Genomic DNA, 18,160 nt, shown 5'->3' with positions numbered 1-18,160 from the left:
CTTCAATAGCACTTGTGGGCCTCCCATGTCCATGAAGGGAAGATTGGATCTCTCATTATTCTAATCTTGCTTGAACTTTATAATTTTATTACTTTTACTTTTGACTTTTTGTTGTATAATTCTTTCCATTTACATTATTGTAGACAACATGCATATATGTTTTCATAGTTTTGCTCACTTTTCCTCTGCATCAGTTCATAAAGCCTTTTCATGTATCTTCATTCACATAATTTTTTATATCACCATCTTATTCAGTAGCATTCATGTACCACAGTTTGTTTAGTCATTCCTCAAGCATGCCTTATTCTTATGGAACTATAAAAATTATGATCTGAAGACTTTTACAGTATGTGAATACTTAAGGGAATAGGATTACAGGATTGTAGATTTGGGACTGGAAGGGTCCTTTGAGGCCATCTAGTTCAAAACCCCTTCATTTTATAAATGAGTAAACAGGCTCAAAAGTGTGAAGCATCTTGCCCATAAGAAAGCCTGAAATTTGAACCTAATTCCTCTTTATTTCCAAGCCAAAAAATTATTTTCACTGTACCAATGCTATCTTCAAAAAAAAAAAAAGAAAGGCAATACTTTTCACCTATCAAAAATAATCTTCTTGTATCAACTTTGAAATCAAAATTTTATTTACAATATTTCAAGGAAAAGAAAATCACTTCAGAAAAGTGAAAATTACCTTGAAAGACATTTTTAATTTTCTAACTAGAAAGAGCTGAAAAGGTTCATAGAGGGGGAAAATGTCATTTTAATATCTGTATTGGCATAATTAGCTGTATGGGGATGATATATTCACAAAAAAATTTCTACTGCATTAGAGAAACTTGTGACTTAAAGATATATCTATTTTCATCTAAAACTGATATCTTATATTGTCATTTTTTAAAAATATTTCTCTATTCTTTAAAGGATATAAGCTGCTCTCCAGATTTAAAGATTTTTTTAAATGTTATTTTTGCTCTCTTATCTTGAATCAGAACTTCTTAGAGATTGTATACATTTGTAAAATAGTTATATACAATTTAAAATTAAGATCTAAAATGGAAATGAACTGTGTATATGGCAAATATACTGGCTGTTAATATATCATTTTATCAAATTAAACAGAAATTCTTAAGTTTATTAGTTCTGCCTGGTGAATTTGATTCCAAGAAATTTAGCATATTTCTAAATATATATGAATAAGTCTTACGAAAAATATTTTACTAAACTAAAATCAGTTCTATTTCTGATTGTAGCTCTGTATTTTTTTTAGTGATTCTACTAATGTGCAATACTTGCACAATAAGGGAAGATGCACAATTATATTGAAGCCTGGAACAGCTTATAACTTGATGCACTCTATTTTGTTTGGATGTCTGGCTTTTAGTACCATGAGGTATTTGCCTTTATTTTTTCCATTTTTTCCACTTTTCGATGTAATTTTAGCTACATGTGTAGAAACTGATCCTCATTCCAATAGTGATAACAAAACTCATGATTTTCCCCATTGATTTCCCCCTCTCAATAAAAGAGATAGATAGTCCTGTGACAAGTTTATCTTGAAAGAGAATTCATTTATGATTTTTATAGTAACTTGCAAAACTTATGCCAGAAAAATATCTCATTGTTTTTACAGTTTACTTTTGACACTTATTTGAGAGCATAAGAAAGCTGTCAGGTTCATATTTTATAAAAGTACCTAATTTACAGAAATTATTTAAATTCAACTTATACCTGATAAAGTGTGTGTATTTTAACCTTACAGAATGAAATATCTTTGGACATCACATATGTGTGTGTTTGCATCATTCGGCTTATGCAGTAGTGACATTTGGGAATTACTTTTAAAATTGGTCCATCTCTACACACCAAAAAGGGTCAGTGTTATGCTTTTATTTCATTGTTTACATATCTTACCTATTTCCTTTATACCCCATTTTAAAAAAACACTCTTTAAAAGACTGTCAAACATCAAGCTACTTAAATATGAAAATAAAAAAGCAGGAAGTTTCAAGTTTTATATTGAGGAAAACTTTTAATAAAGACTTAGATGGTAATATGTCTACAAGCAGAGCTTTAATTTGTTCTTCCTTATAAATTCACTAGGTGGCAATATGATAGAAGTTACAAATACCTTCACTAATAGGTGCTTTGAATTGGACCCTTAGATGTCATTAGTTCTCCTGATTGTCAATAATGGATTCTATTAAGTTGTTTTTCCATTTTATAGAAAATAAATATCTACAAGTTAGCACCTGAAAGAAAAATGCTAAAAAATACTGGTAAATTAATTAATGCCTTTTTCATGTAGATGAAAATGATGAAATATTCGATGCCAGTTTTAATACTCATCTATCTTTGCTATAAGGTAAGTCAAGTTTTCGTGTGCTGATGTTAGCTCATTTAATTAGAGCCTATAATTTGTGATTTTGACTTAGTCCCTATTTTTGGTTTATTTTTCATAAAGTCAGACTCAGTAGTCCAAAAAAGTGTTTTTAACTCTTGGCTGTAATAGGAAAAAAAATATGAAAACTTGTCTTTCACTTCCAAAACAAATTTTAATATCTCAGTATAGAGCAGTAGGAATTACTTGGAATTGGATATTTATAGTTGAGTTTTCAATATTGTTGAATTTGCCTAAAGCAGAGTCTTAGAATATAATCATACTCTTTTTATTGATTTGAATTTAGCAAAAAAATTATTTTTTCAAAAATCCTACTTAAATAACAGATTTTTATCATCCATCTCACAAATAGAAATCATAAAAATCCTTAAACTCTAATGATTTGATTCCTAAGTCTTCAGTATAATCAGCAAGTTCACCAATCCACTAATATAATAGTGAGATTCAAATTATTGAACGATCTGATCCAGATTTTAAACTGCACAAATTGTATGTCCCCTCCAGCAACTAACAATTTTGCAAGAAATTTTAAAAGTACTAAATAAGGTAATATTTGCCTTTGACTTAGTTTATTTTAGATTGTTTTTGCTTCACATCTTTTCAAACTGATTCTTTTTTCACTAGTTTTGAACCTTTAAAGTGATTTCATCTAGATGAAGTGTTCTATGACTTGATTAATTTTTTCTGTAATGTCCCTTAAAAGAGAGGAAGTCAGGATCAGGTACCCTTTCCTCAACAAAACTTGAAATGACCAAACTAATTATACTGCATTAGGCTTAATATAGGCTACACATTTTCCCCCAACTCTGGCTTGTATGAAACTTGAATATGGCCCATAATCTTGCAATTACTATCACAGACATAGTTTTAAATTTCCTGGCTTTTGCATTAAGAACAGCTTCCCTGACAGCCATCCCTCCTGCTAGCACTACAAGATAAAAGATCCCTCCCGCTTGCATGCTGCTCAGGGATTTCACTGGGAAGTCCTTCCGCTCTCTTTCCATCTACTGTATCCCTGGGATATAGAAGATTCTTAGGAATCAGGAGTGGGATGGAGGGGAGGCAAGGGTTATTGAAAATCTCCTTCCCCAGCTTTGTACACTGGCCCACTACTTATCTAGGCTGCCCTTGCCATTTGTAGATAGATACTACTCATAGCTACAAAGGCAAGGACAAAAGTAGAAGTGTAACAGAGCAGAAAACGGAGGGAGGTAGGGAGGACAGGTGGGGTGGGTCCAGGAGTAGGTGGGGTTTTCAGGTTTGAAACTGAAAGGGAAAGAAAAGACAGTGACCTGCCTTCTTCACTTCAAAAAGCCTCCAGTACCTTCTTTGTTTATCACCCAGATGTCTGCACTTTCCTAGATTCCTTTTAATTTGCTATGATGCCTTGATGTTATGTCTTTTTTTAAAAATCCTGTATTAAAAGAATAGCCTATATTCAAACCAATATGATAACTAATATTACCTAGCTAATATTGGATCTCAATGGATGGTAGCAAGGGGCTTATAAACTGTTGAAAAATGCAGTATGGCCATTGCTTCCTGAAGCACATATAACAAAGTTAGAATGAGAGAATAGCATGACCCTGTGCAAGGATGATAAACCCAATCATGGCTCATTCTATGGTATTTTTTTTAACTGACAAGTCCAAACTTTATTTAAAGCTATTAAACAAATCACACTGAACATGTGCTGCTTGTAGTTGTAGCAGCAAGGCTTGAATCAAAGGAGAATCCTGTCTCTGATGTGCAATCTAACTTAGCTGAAGAAGTGAGCATTACCTTTTTTAAAAAGCAATGGATCATAAACTCATTTTTTATTTACATTTTTATGCTGATGAAAACAAGTTTATTTAGTGCCCATGGAAGATAGATATTGGTTGTGGGTCAGGGGAAGGCAGGCAACTGGAGATCTCACATACTTTGGGCTGCAACACTCAACAGGTTCTTAATTGACATTCTGTCTCCTCTCAGAAAGGTGGGAGATTATGGATATGAAATACACTTGCTAAAGTAAACTCTGTGTCAGTTAGTTTTGCTTGACTGTTTTTCTCTGTTACAATGGAAGTTTTGCAGGAAGACATATCAGGAAATGACTCGTGTAAAAACAAAAACTGAACAATGTTGAAAAATAAAATGAAAGACAGTGAACTGGTCTACTAAGAAAGAAAAATTGCCCTAAAGATTGGGGCTATAAATCATTGAAAACCATAAATAATACAAAGGTTTCGTTGTAGGCAGAAATTTTAACTTGTTTTCTCAAGACACCAATAACCAGAAATGCTCACAGCTGACATGAATTTCATCCCCTTTGGTTTCTCTTTTTCCCTTACTTGGTGAGCAATGAATGGGCTATAATAATGAGTCAAGCAATGATTTTGTGGTATACAAGGCAAAGAGTATGAATAGTCAGTTAATTTGCTATATTGAATAATCTAGAATTGATTGAACAATTGAAATCTAATATTTCTAGTTAAATCTTATTGCCTAGCAGTATTTTGTGCTACTTTTTTCCCCCTAATTATTTTTAAAATCTTGTATAATCAATGCCAGTTGTAATATAATAATAGTCATTGTTTTGTAAGGTATCAAAGTATATTAATACTACTTAAATTATTCTATATAATGCATAATATGTAAAACAATTATACAAATAGTAAGAACTTTGATTTTTTAAATACTTAATTAGGCATTCTCTCCCATTCCCCTACCCTCCCCCCAAAACAAAACATCCTAGAAATTTTCTCTTAATCTGCTGCTCAAAGTCCTTAAAGTTTGACTTCAGTAACAACTATATACAAGTATGTGGGCATGTATTATATGTATATTTGTGTGTACACATGTATTACATACACACATACATATTGACTTTGCTAATAATAATTTAGTTTCCTGAAAAACATAATTTTGTGTACTTAATATTGATGATGGTCATGGGAAATAAGTTTTATTTTTCATTTTAGTTCTGGCCAGGAATGATGGCGGAGCTATCAGAACTGAGAGAATTCTATGACCCAGACACAGTGGAGCTAATGAACTGGATTAAGTAAGAGGTTTTTTAAGTTTTTCATTTCCATACAATGCTTTTTATGGATCTAAATTTATTTGCTTTCACTTGTGACTAAATGCTATGCAGTTTTGATTTTGTTTAGATTAAAAATTAAATCTTTCATTATTCCCTCTAAGAATAACCCTACATTGGAAAATGTTCATTTCTAGAAAAATAAAGAGTATAAATGACATACAGGTGACAGAAGTAAGACTATATGGTTGATGCTAATCCAGTTCTCTTCCCATTTTTTATTAGACCTGCTGCATCATAGAGCCTCCTTGTATTTTAAAAATTTCTGTCAGATGTATCTTGTCCATTATTTTCTTCAATTCTTACTTCATTTTAATTTTATAACAGTATAAACACATGAACTGTCTTTGGTTTGTGAATGATATAATTTTTATTTTGTACAGAGAATTAAGTAGTCAAATATTTTGAACCAGATTTTAGTTGATTTGGTCGTATCATTCAATCTTAAACTTGTGAGGAGGAAGAATAAAGGACCTCATTCGGAGTGTTTTACTATATCATTATTATTTTTCCTTCCAGTTTATCCCACATCTAAATGAAGTTCATGTGTTTCAAAGCTATGTTGATAAAACATACATCCCACCAGCAAAAATAAACTTTCTATCCAGAGCAGCATTCTTATGCCCCGTAATACTACATTTCCCTACTTTATAACCTAAAAGCAGCAGTGTAATTATTCACAAGTAAATAGATGTTACAAATCTTATGTGACATATTCTGAAAGCATTGGCCATGTTGTCTCCATCACTTAGGATTTTAGTAGCCATATTGACACTTTCTCATGACTAATGTTTACTAACCAGTACCATTTAGCACCACTTGTGTATTAAGAGATGGTAAATGTTTGATAGCTTAGGTCTCTTGAGTGCAATAGATGGAGTTTTATATAGATTTATATATAAAATATACATGTGGCTTTGGTCCCAATGTTGGACTGGATTTGACTGGATGCAATGAGAATAATTTTTCACATGTTCCTAGTGCTGAGAATGCTAAACTGTTCTTTGTCTTTATTTATTTATTTATTTCATTTTAAATCATGGCAGACAATTACAGAGTAAATTTTTCTTGCAGTATTTATTGTGTATGGGGAAAGAGCATTATTCATATAAAGAAAAGCTAATTACTTTTGCATTAACTATAGGCAACTGGAAATTTATGACACATGCATCTGAAGGTGGGATGGGTATTTTCTGTTCCTAAAATTATGCTGCTAAAGATTAATGCTATATAACCGCCACCACCTGGTAGGTCTGAAGACTTAAAGGCTGTCAGGATTTGCATTAAAAACTCCCATTTTCAGGAATTAATTATTTAGTCATTAAAAATTTATCCTGGCAGGACCCCAGATTGTCTCAGGCAATCTCAGCCTACAAGTACTTGCATACAGCAGCCTTTGTTTTCATGCTTTCCCTACTGGAAAAGATTCAAAGATTTTCAAAATATAATCTGTCTTTGAAAAATGGCAAGAATGATCTGGTCATAAAGAGACACAATCTAATCTGTTTCTTCCTCAGATTTATACTTCATTAGTGTTAGTCTTTCTGACTTAGTTCCTCTTCTGTTAAAGTTACTATCATTAAATGGTGCCCTTAGTCTTTTTGGATTTTGTTGGATGACTCTGGCAAAATACAAATATGATTTCATATGCACCAACCCTCATTGTAATACAATCTCCTTGACAATTTTCTTTTAAAATTTCCCAAGTCTAAATTACAATTTGAAGAAAAATAGCTGCCAGGCATGTTTGTAAAATAAGCTTAAGTGATGATGAATGTAACCAAAACAGGGTCTATTTAAACATAAGAGTGTTTGCTTAAATCAGTAAATTAACACTAGTCCAGCATCCAGATCAAATTGGAGTAGTTTTACTTTTCTTTTTTTTTATATATTTGCCCGTAGCAAGATTTTGTTTGCTTTCAAAACTGAAAAAATGGCCCACAGTACTACCAGTGTGTATGCTTTGTTTCTTTCCTTAGCAACATGATTTCTGTGGCATCAACTATAAGAAGTTCTAGAGAAAATTTTGTATTTAAATTTTTTTGATCCGTCTTCTGTCAGAAATGAACCTTCATAGTCCTTTTATCTCTTTTACAGTTTTTATTGTTTTGCATTATATTTTTGTGTATGTTATACATCCTTATACTACAAAGTTGATTGATTGACTGTAAACTTTGAGATTGAGGACCACATATTTATATCTACCTCAGTATCTATCCCTTGTACACAAGAGATTTTTAATAAATTTTTATTGAATTGAGTTGTTGTAACTTTCTAAGAGTATTATTTAAATTTTGTTTCATTAATCAGTAAGGCATTGTACTGGGAACTGGGAGGTATAGAGATAAAAATGAAAGAATTTTTATAGCACTCCCCCCAATCTTAAAGCTTTTAAAAGAGATCAAAACATACACAACTAAGTAAATATCATCTTATTAGTGGTACTTAGTAGGCACTTAATAAATGCTTGTTGACTGACTCTCTTTCCTCTCTTAAAAGTTTTGAGAACAGTAAATCCTCCCTTTCCTCCCCCAGAATCTCTCTTATTTAGCTCCCTCAAAACCTTTTGAATACTTTTCCTGGTCTTAATAGAAGTTAGCCTTTCTAGATTTCTACATACATATATGTTTGTGTTTCACAGTTCTTTATAGTCTTTTACTCAAAAATATTGAAAGGCATAAATTAAGCTCTTTTTAAGTGGGAATACATACACAAATAGAAATCTTCTCCTTGCCCTCAAGGAGCTAATCTAATGGGGCCAGCAGCTCATTTAAAAAAAAAAAAAAAGATTAAAAGTAGGAGGGAGACATGGTACACAAAATTCATAGTATAGCCTGGGAAAAAATGAGATGTTAGCCTATATGCCCTCCTTAAGTAGGGGGAGGGGAAAGCAGTAGAAGGAAGAGTTTGGGAAGAGCCATCCACTCTCAGTGAGTGGGGCAGTTTTCATTATGATTTCTTGACTGGTTTTTTGGATTATTTTTTTCAGGCAGTCCACTTCTTAAATTTTCTCTTCTTAACCATTTTTCCTTGCTGATGGAAAGAGTTTCATACCTATTAGGATCAAAAACAAACTGACTTTTACAAACTATTTAGTCGTGAGCATTCTTCTTCTCATAAAGCTCATTGTTAAGGTGGTGAAAAGGAAGCTTATCTCTTTCTTAGGTCAGAAATTTGTGTCACAGTTGGGGGGGATGAAGCAGGGAGAAGCAGAGTTCCTATAGACTAAGAATCAATAGTGAATTTTTTAGAAGCTAATACTTTGTAATTGACTGTCCATTTCTATAAAAGGAACTTTATCAAGTAAATTGAATATTTGAGACCTTCTGAAAAGTTTATATGATTAAATAGTAGTTCATTTGAATGGAAGGATACTCTCAGTTAAGGGGAGCGTAAGTTTCCTGTGGACAGTAGTGCCTGAGGTCCATCTGTGAGGCAAAGGGAGAGGGAAGAGCATCCAAGCTATGGGAAACAGCCAGTGCAAAGACCTAGAAGTGACCACTGGGTAAGGAGCAGAGAGAAGGCCAAATTTAACTAGGTAAATTAGGAAGGTCAGTAATATCCATTGAAGCTAGATTGTGAAGAGTATTAAAAACTAAACAGTAAAGTATATATTTAGTCTTCAAGATAACAGAAGTTCTGGAATTTGAATTGGGAAGTGACATAGCCATATCTGAATTTAAGGAAAATAACTTCGGTAACTGGAGCATAAATTGAAGTGAAGGAGTAATCTTAGGAAGGGGGGCTAACTTAGAGAAAGCTAAGTTTTGTTTTGGACATAGATGAGTCCATGAGATGTCTCTAGGACATCCAGTTTGAAATGTAAATTAGGAATTGGGATCTAGGAATCAGCATAGAGGTGATCATTAAAGCCAGTGGTCACCAAGAAAGAGAAGATTGTAAAAGTCCTTAAAAGGAAAGATTACTTTTTGCTTTTATGTTTGTAACTGCAGTTTTTTAGCCTAGCACTTGGCATAGTACAGTCTTAAATGCTTTTTCATTTATTCATTCATAAGATCTTTTCTATGCCAACACTAAACCAACTGAAACCTGTGATTTCCTTATGGCTATCAATTTCAACTAAAGTACAAGGCATTATTGTTTGTTTGTTTTTTAAAGAGTTTTCCTTTTATGTATATATAAAAGTAAATTTCCTTTTATTAAAGACATCTGCCATCCAATCCACTACTTTATACCTCTTCTCAATAGCACATCATTTCTTTTCTTGCTTTATGGATTTCTTCTGATATGGTACAATGAAGAAAAATGGGCTTAGAGAGTTGGATCTTTTATCATTGTGGTTGTGGTAGAATTTCTTTAGTAGTACTTTGTTTCCTTAAATGAAACTTACAGATGCAACAATTTTTCCTTGGATTTAAAAAACAAATTCACCAAGTTTTCTTAAGCAGTTTAACCAGAGCAGAGTGAATTACTACATGTTTTAAATATGAAGCAGGTTAAGTTTAGACCTTAAATGCCTTTAAACCTCTATTTTTAATGAATCATTCTGTAGTATTTGCATAATTCTATAAATTCTTGAAATGTAGATAAAGCAAATATTCATATGTTACATTATAATGCTCAGTTTACCCATTAGTTCAACAGTAATTAACTTGTTGAGGCTTAGAGCTTCAAAAATAAATGAGATTATTTGTTCAAAATGCCATCAGGTCTGTTTGGAATGACATTTAAATTATATAATGTAAATCAGTTTGACCTGTGAGTCCTTGTCATTATTTAGTGACATTTCTTACAGAATAAATTGTTTGCAGGTTGGGCAGCCTGCTATGGAGCTTGGCAGAAAGCTATAAAAACAAATTATCCTTTCATTTTATACATCATTTGTTCAGACATTTGTAAAAATTGCTTCGTTTTTCTATAATAGAGAAGTGTCATTCAGTGGTTTGAAACACATTAGCTGTTTTAGATACAGACCACAACCGTTAAGAGACATTATCAGGTGGAAATATTCATGAAAGAGGAACTCTACCTGTCATATACTAATTTAAAGTTAAGTTCTAAGAAGCATTTGTTTCTTTGTTTGATAATTTTATAACAGAAAATCCAGTGGCTATGGGTTTTTTTTTCATTAAGGATAAACTAAAATACTTAAAGAAACTCAGTCAATAAACATTTATTAAGGGCCTAGTATGTGCTAGCATCTGAATCTGAAGTTGGGGGTGGGGGTGAGGGATGTAGTGACATGTTCAAATTTGTGCCTTACGAAGATCACTGACACCTGAAGGGAGAATGGGCTGGAGTGATGAGAGAATTGTGGTAGTCAGACCAACCTACCAACTATTGTAACAGGCCAGGCAGGAGGAGATGAAGGCCTGTACTAGTATGGTGACTGTGTCAGAAGAGAGAAGAGGATGCATAGGAGACAGAATACAAAGGTGAAATCAACAGATCATGGCAATAGAGCAGGTGGGAGGAAAGGGGAAGGATCAGAATTCTTCGGTTTCAAATATAATTGTTTCATAAACTGAGAAAGACAAAGGTAGACCACAACTTCTGCAGTTGTCAGAGCTTAGTGGTTTATAAAGCAACAGTATTATTAATAATTAACCTTGAGGAAGTTACAGTTCTTAGATTTTTACCAGATTTTTGTTGTCAGGATACTTAATAAAAGTGAATATAGCATAATAATTTACATTTATATATAGCTGAGGTTACAAAGTCCAATGTGTAGCATTGATGCACTAGAAACAAGTTATCTGTGATGCAGCCTTTCCAGTTATGGCTAATGTTCATAGCAGGACAAAAGAAGCAGTGTGGCATGTGAAAAGAGCTTTAGATTTGAGGTCAGAAGTTCTGATTTCAAATCTCACATTTGCTTTGGAGACCCTAAAATAAATATAAACTATGCTTCTTGTTTAAGAATAAGCATCTGCCTTAGGTAGAAAATGATAGAAAAGGGAGGACATCATAAAGTTAGATATTCTATTATTAAGGATGTGAAGTATTAACCTGGTAAGACTGGTTCTACATTAACTATAGGTTTGATCTTGGCCAAATTATCTCTCTGGACTCTAGTTTGTTCATCTTTAAAATGAGGGGAGTGCACTAGATGAAATAGTTTCCTCTTCCTAATCTGCAATCTTAATAAACTATCTCTCATCAACACAGAACAATGGCTATAAGACCCTTGCTAGGTTTTTGTTTCATCTCCATTGGATTAAGTAATCTCTAAAACAGTTTCTTAACTTTTGTATCCTTTTGGCAGTCTAGTGAAATATATGGAACCATTTTCAGAAATATGCTCTGTTGCCTCTCCTTATAATTTAAGGAAATGCTAACTTTCAGTTACAGGTTGGTCTTGGAGTTTTCCCCCCATCTAAGTTCACAGACTCCAAATTATGATCTTTGCTCAAAGACCTCTTCCACTTCTAAATTCTAAAATCAATCTAATAATGACTTTCCCCCTCCTGAACTTCTTGAATCTGAATTATACATCACTCAATGTTTTCTGGCTTTTAGTTATTTAGCTTTATTTGGTTTTCTCATCTCCTTTTAGATTGTAAATTGAAGATACAGAAAATGCCTTACATTTCTTTATATCCCTTTCAAATCAGTGTAATACACAGGGAACATTCAACAAATATTTATTGATTTTTGCTTGCATTAGTTTTTATGCCAATTATTTGTTTATATAAAGGTTATATAAATTTGGTTTATATAAAAGTACAGAATTTAAATAAATGAATTTTGCTGAGTCAGGCTTTCTGATTTAGAATATTTAACTTGAAATTTAAACATGTAATTCAATAGTGAATCTTGAAATATATGTACCTTAAAATTCATTCATCCATCTCAAAATAAGCCTTCTTAGGTAAATGAAGCCCATATATAGACTCTGGGTGGCCTTATCTCATCTTTTACATTAGTAAGTCAATTCTCCAGAGGGCAGATGGATACATCTCCTCTCAGAGTTCTGAGGATATCCTTGAAGAGTAGTGAGATTTCCTCTGTTATTATCAGTTTGAGCCTCATGTATTTCCAGTATCTATTGATTGTTCATTATATTTAGTATCTTTTCTATATCACATTGATCCATGGATTAGTGCTATTTGATCATTTGTTTTCATCTCTCATGATATCACTGATAAGCAATTAGTATCAATTAACTTTTACAGAGGAATATTTACTAAGAAGATATAGCAAGAACAAAAGTACAAAGACATTCCCTTAAACTATGGACTCACTTGCTTGTCTACTACCTTGGGGAGGAAAGGAGTCTCAAACTTGAAGCATGTTAGCTACAAAGCACTGGCTCCAACAAGTTCATTTCCAAATATGGCATCGCCACAGGATAACTTATTCCCTCAAAGCAAAAAGAGTTATCTGGCTACTGGGTTGATCCAATGATAACTTTGGTCAAATAGATTTGACCACTAGGCTGGGCTGCTCTCTGATAGATTTCCATCACTGGATCTTTGTTTTCCAACTGCTTGAAGTCTCATAAGACCCTGTATAGTTAGAAAGAAGATGCAAACAGAATATGGTCACCTTCCAGACATTGTTTAGAAAGTCATGCACTCACAAGTCACCTGATGTGAGGGAAGGGCAAACCTCCTCTCCTCCCCTTCCTTAACCTTCAGAACTTCTCTACAGGGATTCTAAGATTCCTAGGAAAACCTCAGCTGGAGATTCAGACAAAACCTCTAAGTGTCCTCTTTTTACACAAGGCACACCAAATTCTCCAACTGATCTCATCACTGCAAAGACAATCCAAATGGAATTCCACATTCTCCCAAAAGAAAAAACAAGCAGGCTCAGTTTGGGAATAACTGCATCGAGAAATCTTGAACAAGTAAATGTGAGGCTTTCCAAAGAAATTATTCTGGATTGATTTCTCTGGATTTCTAGACCAACAGACCTTATAGAGTTCATAGTTAGACAAGCAGGCCAAGACTTTAAAAGCTTAAGAAAAACTGAAAATAATTGTCAGCAAAATGCTCATGTCTTGCAGATACAGCTATAGCAAGTATCAGTTCTTAAACATTTAGCTACAAAAAAATCATCTTAGAAGGAACTGGTCTGACTTTTAAAGGAAATACACTAGAATGAATTGGTTGTACAATTATAGGCTAACAAAGAAAAAATGATAATTTTTCTCTAGTATATTCTCAAAATTAGGGAATCCAAAAATTAAAGGCCTGAGAAAAGAATCTCCCAAGTGGGTCCCCACAACTGGAAAGGACTCGGGGGGTTTTATATTGGATGAGGCTCCACATGTAGTACAGTTTTGAATTTATCTCTCAGTTCTCACTTGCAGCCATAAGTTGGGTGTCTCCATCTCTCAGAGCTTTGAGGAGCAGTGGGGTTTTAATTTAATGCTGTCAACTTGAGACCCAATCAGCAGCCAATTATTAATTTTTAAGATTTCTGTTATTTCAGTTCCTTTTAAGATAACATTTGCAATTAAATGGTTTGTATCTTTTACTAGTATTGCTAATATTATTTGACCAAGTAATTAGCACTTCAATTTCAATATTTACCATTTGCTTCTCCTCGAAATAATTTGTAACCACTTAACATAATTCACTTTTACAAAGGAATATTTATCAAGAAGCTATAAAAAGAAGAGAAGTACAAAAATACCCCCTTCCCTGAATGGGAGTCACACTCTACTCTATGCCACCTCAATCTCTAGGGAGAGGAGGCTTAAGCTTAAATCAGTTCTTACAAAGCATTTACTCTCCCAAGTTCACTTCTGAATGTGGTTTTAAAAAAAAAAAAAGCCTCTTGACAAATCAATCCCATATTGCAAGATTCTGTTCTGCTGCTAGGCTGAACCAAGCAAGTCACTTCAGATCGTGATGAAGGCTGGCTACTAGTAAATGCTAGGACAGACTATGAATGAACCTCTGTTTCTCTGATGTTTTGAAGTTTCACAAGATCCCTTACCAAGAAAATAGAGGCACAAACAGGAAATGGTCCTATTTTAGACACTGGCTTGTATCGGAAGCCATATGTTCACTGCTTGGCCTGGTGGAGGGTAAAAGAAGGACACCCTTCCACTATTTGTTCATAACTCCATTGTGTTCCTTACTTCTCTTGACCAGCAGGAAGAAAAGAGTGAATTTCTCCATTATGGCCTTTTGTAGGCATTCCCAGCTCTGGTTCAGCAATTTGACCAAAAAGCTTTTCTTCTACTGGGAAATGGATAATACTGGTGCATTCTTTGAGGTAGAGAGCCAGGCCTTTGCATTCTACATTACTGTGCGTTTCCAGAAGCAAGCTCCTTCTCACATATACAGAGCCAGGCCAAGTGCACCTGCTCATGCTCATTACTGGGTGTACCTTGCTCCTAATCTCCCCTCTTCCCAGTTAGCACAATAAGGGAAACCAAAAACAGCATTATTTTGTGAATTCATTTTTCTAGTCTGCTATGAGCTTTGGCTCTTTTTGTCTCTGTGGAGGATTGTTATTACTTGTAATAATCTCTATTCCCCCATTTTCCAGTGCAGAAGAGCCGAGGAAGGTAGATGGCTATAGTTAAAAATCCTTTTGACAGGATTGCATGAGGGCAGGGATCATAATAGCTTCATTCACATCTAGAGTACTATGCTTGACTAAGCATGGCTGCCTGCTTATTTATAGTGATGGTGGGAGCTTATTTAATTAAGGTGGTTGATACAAATTCTATTTTAAATGAAGAGCAAAGGTTTCAGGGCAGTTTTGTTATGTGGTCAAGTAGTTTGATATTTTTGTAGAGCTCCTCAGATCTATCGCTTCTAGAGAAAAAAAAGTTTGTTGCTGCTAGTGAAATTATTGACACTCAACAGAATTCACACCAGTTATCTCTTACCTTTACTTTACTTGTTTACCTTCTGCAGGAGGTACAGCTCTTCCAAGTCCCTCTTTTTATACTCCCCCTTACTTTAGTCCCTTTAGTCTGATATCATCTTCCATTTATATCAGGGGTTCCTACTCTTTTTTCCCCCACATATTTATATTTCCTTTTCTAAATCCAATAATGCTTATAGAATTGTTTTTAAATAATTCAGAGAAATGCTAAATTTTAGTTAAAGGTTATTAGAAAAAAAGATGATCTTTTTCCCCATCCACGTTCTTGGAGGACCTGAAGTCTGTCTGTGGAAACCATATGTGGAAACTCCTGACTTATGCCAGATATCTATTGTATGTATGCAGTTATTTATAGATGGTCTTTCTGTTAGAATGTGAGTTCCTTGAGATGATAGCTAGCATTTAGATAACACTTTAAGGATTGCAAAAGGGTTTACAAATTTTTTTCTCATAACTTCATAACGACTCGGGGATGTTGATCAGTCGTCATTAAACATTTATAGGTAGGAGGTTGATCAATCAGTCATTAAACATTTATAAGTAGGTGCTATTATTTTCTCCATTTTATGGATGAGGCTGCTTAGATGAACAGAGGTTAAATGACTTTGCCAGGATCACACAGCTAATAAATTACCTAAAACTGGATTTTTTAAATCATTTTTTATCATTCAACAGTATTCCATCATAAACACATACCACAGTGTATTCAGCCATTCCTCAACTGAGGAGCATCCCCTCAGTTTCCAATTCTTTGCCACCAGAAAAAAGCTGCTATAAATATTTTTGTACATATAGGTCCTTTTCATTTTTGCTTTTTTATCTCATTTGGGAGAGAGATCTAGCAAAAATATTGCTACAGCAAAGGGTACACATGATTTTTTAGCCTTTTGCACATGGTTCCAAATTGTTCTAAAGAATGAATGAATCAGTTCACAACTTCAGCAACAGCGCATTGATTATCTCAGTTTTCTCACACTCCCTCCAGCATTTGTAATTTTCCTTTTCTGTCCTATTAACCAATCTAATAAGTATGAAATAATATCTCAGAATTGCTCTAATTTACATTTCTACATTTAAAAGTGAATTAAAACAGTTTTTCATATGACTATAGATACCTTTGATTACTTCATCTGAAAACTTTTTGATCATTTGGGAAATGGATTTTATTTTTATAAATTTGATTCAATTCTCTATATTTTGATAAATGAGACTTTTAACAGAGAAATTTGCTTCAAAATTTTTTCCCAGCTATTGTTGCTTTTCTCTTCCATCCTATTTCTCCATACTTATTCTATTCTCCCTCTCCTTTCACCTTCTTTTTCCTCAATAGTTTTGCTTCTGACTGTCCCCTCCACCAGTATGCTCTCCCTTCTATCATCACTCTATTCTACCCCTTTATTTATCCCCTTCCCTTCCTTTTCTGTAGGGTAAGATAGATTTCTATTTCCAATTGAGTATGTATGTTATTCCCTCTTTGAGCTAATTCTGTTAAGAGCTAATTCTGATAGTTCACTCACTTCCTCTCATCTCTCTCTTCTTCCTCTCTAGTGTAAAAGGGTTTTTTTTTGCCTCTTTTATTTAAGATAATTTATTCCATTCCATCATTTCCTTTCCCTTTCTTCTAGGATATTCCTCTTTTATCCCTTAATTTTATTTTTAGGTAGCATTCTTTCATATTCAACCCAGACCTATGACCTCTGTCTCTAATTTCCCTAATAGTGAAAACATTTTTATGAGTTACAAGTATCATCTTCACATGGAGGAATGTAAACAGTTTAACCTTATTTAAGTCCTTTGTGATTTCTCTTTCCTGTTTACCTTTTTATGCTTCTCTTCAGTTTTGTGTTAGAAAGTCAAAATTTCTATTCAGTTCTTCATCAAGAATGCTTGAAAGTTCTCTACTTCATTGAATACCCACCCATTTTCCCCTGAAGGATTACACTAAGTTTTGCTGGGTAGGTGATTCTTGGTTGTAATTCTAATACTTTTGCCTTCCAGAATATCATATTCCAAGCTATATCTTTTATGTATAATCTGCTAAATCTTCATGACTTCTTTATGATATATTCTTCATGATACTTGAATTGTTTCTTTCTGGCTGGGAGCTCTGGAATTTGGCTATAATATTCCAGGGAGTTTTCATTTTGGGGCTCTCTCTCAAGAAGTAATCAGGGGATTATCCCAATTTCTTTTTGACCCTCTGGTTCTAGAATATTGGTGCAGTTGTTTTTGATAATTTCTTGAAAGATGATGTCTAGGCTCTTTTTTTTTAATCATGACTTTCAGGTAGTCCAGTAATTTTAAAATTATTTCTTCTGGGTCTGTTTTCCAGGCCAGTTATTTTCCAATAAGATAGTCTACATTGTCTTTTTTTTTTCATTCATTTGGCTTTGTTTGGTTGTTTTTTGATTCTTTCATAAAGTCATTAACTTCCATCTGTTCAACTTTAATTTTTAAGGAATTATTTTCTTCAGTGAGCTTTTATGCCTCTTTTTCTATTTGGCCCCTTCTACTTTTTAAGGCATTCTTCTCCTCATCAGCTTTTTGTATTTCTTTTTATCATTTGGCCTAGTCTGGTTTTTAAGGCATTATTTGCTTCAATTTTTTGTGTGTCTCCTTTACCAAGCTATTGACTCATGTTCACCGATTTTCTTGCATTAATCTTATTTCTCTTCCCAATTTTTCCTTAATCTCTCTTACTTGGTTTTCAAAATCTTTTTTGAGCCCTTCCAATTCCTATTTTTCTTGAAGGTTTTGGATATAAGAACTTTGACATTATTATCTTCTTTTGTGTTTTGATCTTCCTTGACACTATAGTAACTTTCAGTAGTCAGTTTTTTTCCTTTTGTTTGCTCATTTTCCCAACC

The 18,160-nt window shown here is 33.6% G+C and overlaps 1 protein-coding gene across 3 annotated transcripts in view; it reads left to right on the top strand.

The window, feature by feature from the left end:
* Positions 1 to 18,160, top strand: part of DPY19L3 (dpy-19 like C-mannosyltransferase 3) — a 112,045-nt gene that overhangs the window by 63,756 nt on the left and 30,129 nt on the right. For all 3 annotated transcript variants that reach the window (XM_051979754.1, XM_051979753.1, XM_051979751.1), the window contains exons 13-16: positions 1,268 to 1,390; positions 1,760 to 1,871; positions 2,306 to 2,362; positions 5,362 to 5,444. In XM_051979754.1, the coding sequence (XP_051835714.1) occupies positions 1,268 to 1,390; positions 1,760 to 1,871; positions 2,306 to 2,362; positions 5,362 to 5,444 (375 nt within the window). The remainder of the gene's footprint in view (positions 1 to 1,267; positions 1,391 to 1,759; positions 1,872 to 2,305; positions 2,363 to 5,361; positions 5,445 to 18,160) is intronic.

The sequence above is a fragment of the Antechinus flavipes genome, chromosome 2, assembly GCF_016432865.1.
Source record: "Antechinus flavipes isolate AdamAnt ecotype Samford, QLD, Australia chromosome 2, AdamAnt_v2, whole genome shotgun sequence".
NCBI classification, from domain to species: Eukaryota; Metazoa; Chordata; class Mammalia; order Dasyuromorphia; family Dasyuridae; genus Antechinus; species Antechinus flavipes.
This window is presented reverse-complemented; position numbering and strand designations above follow the sequence as displayed.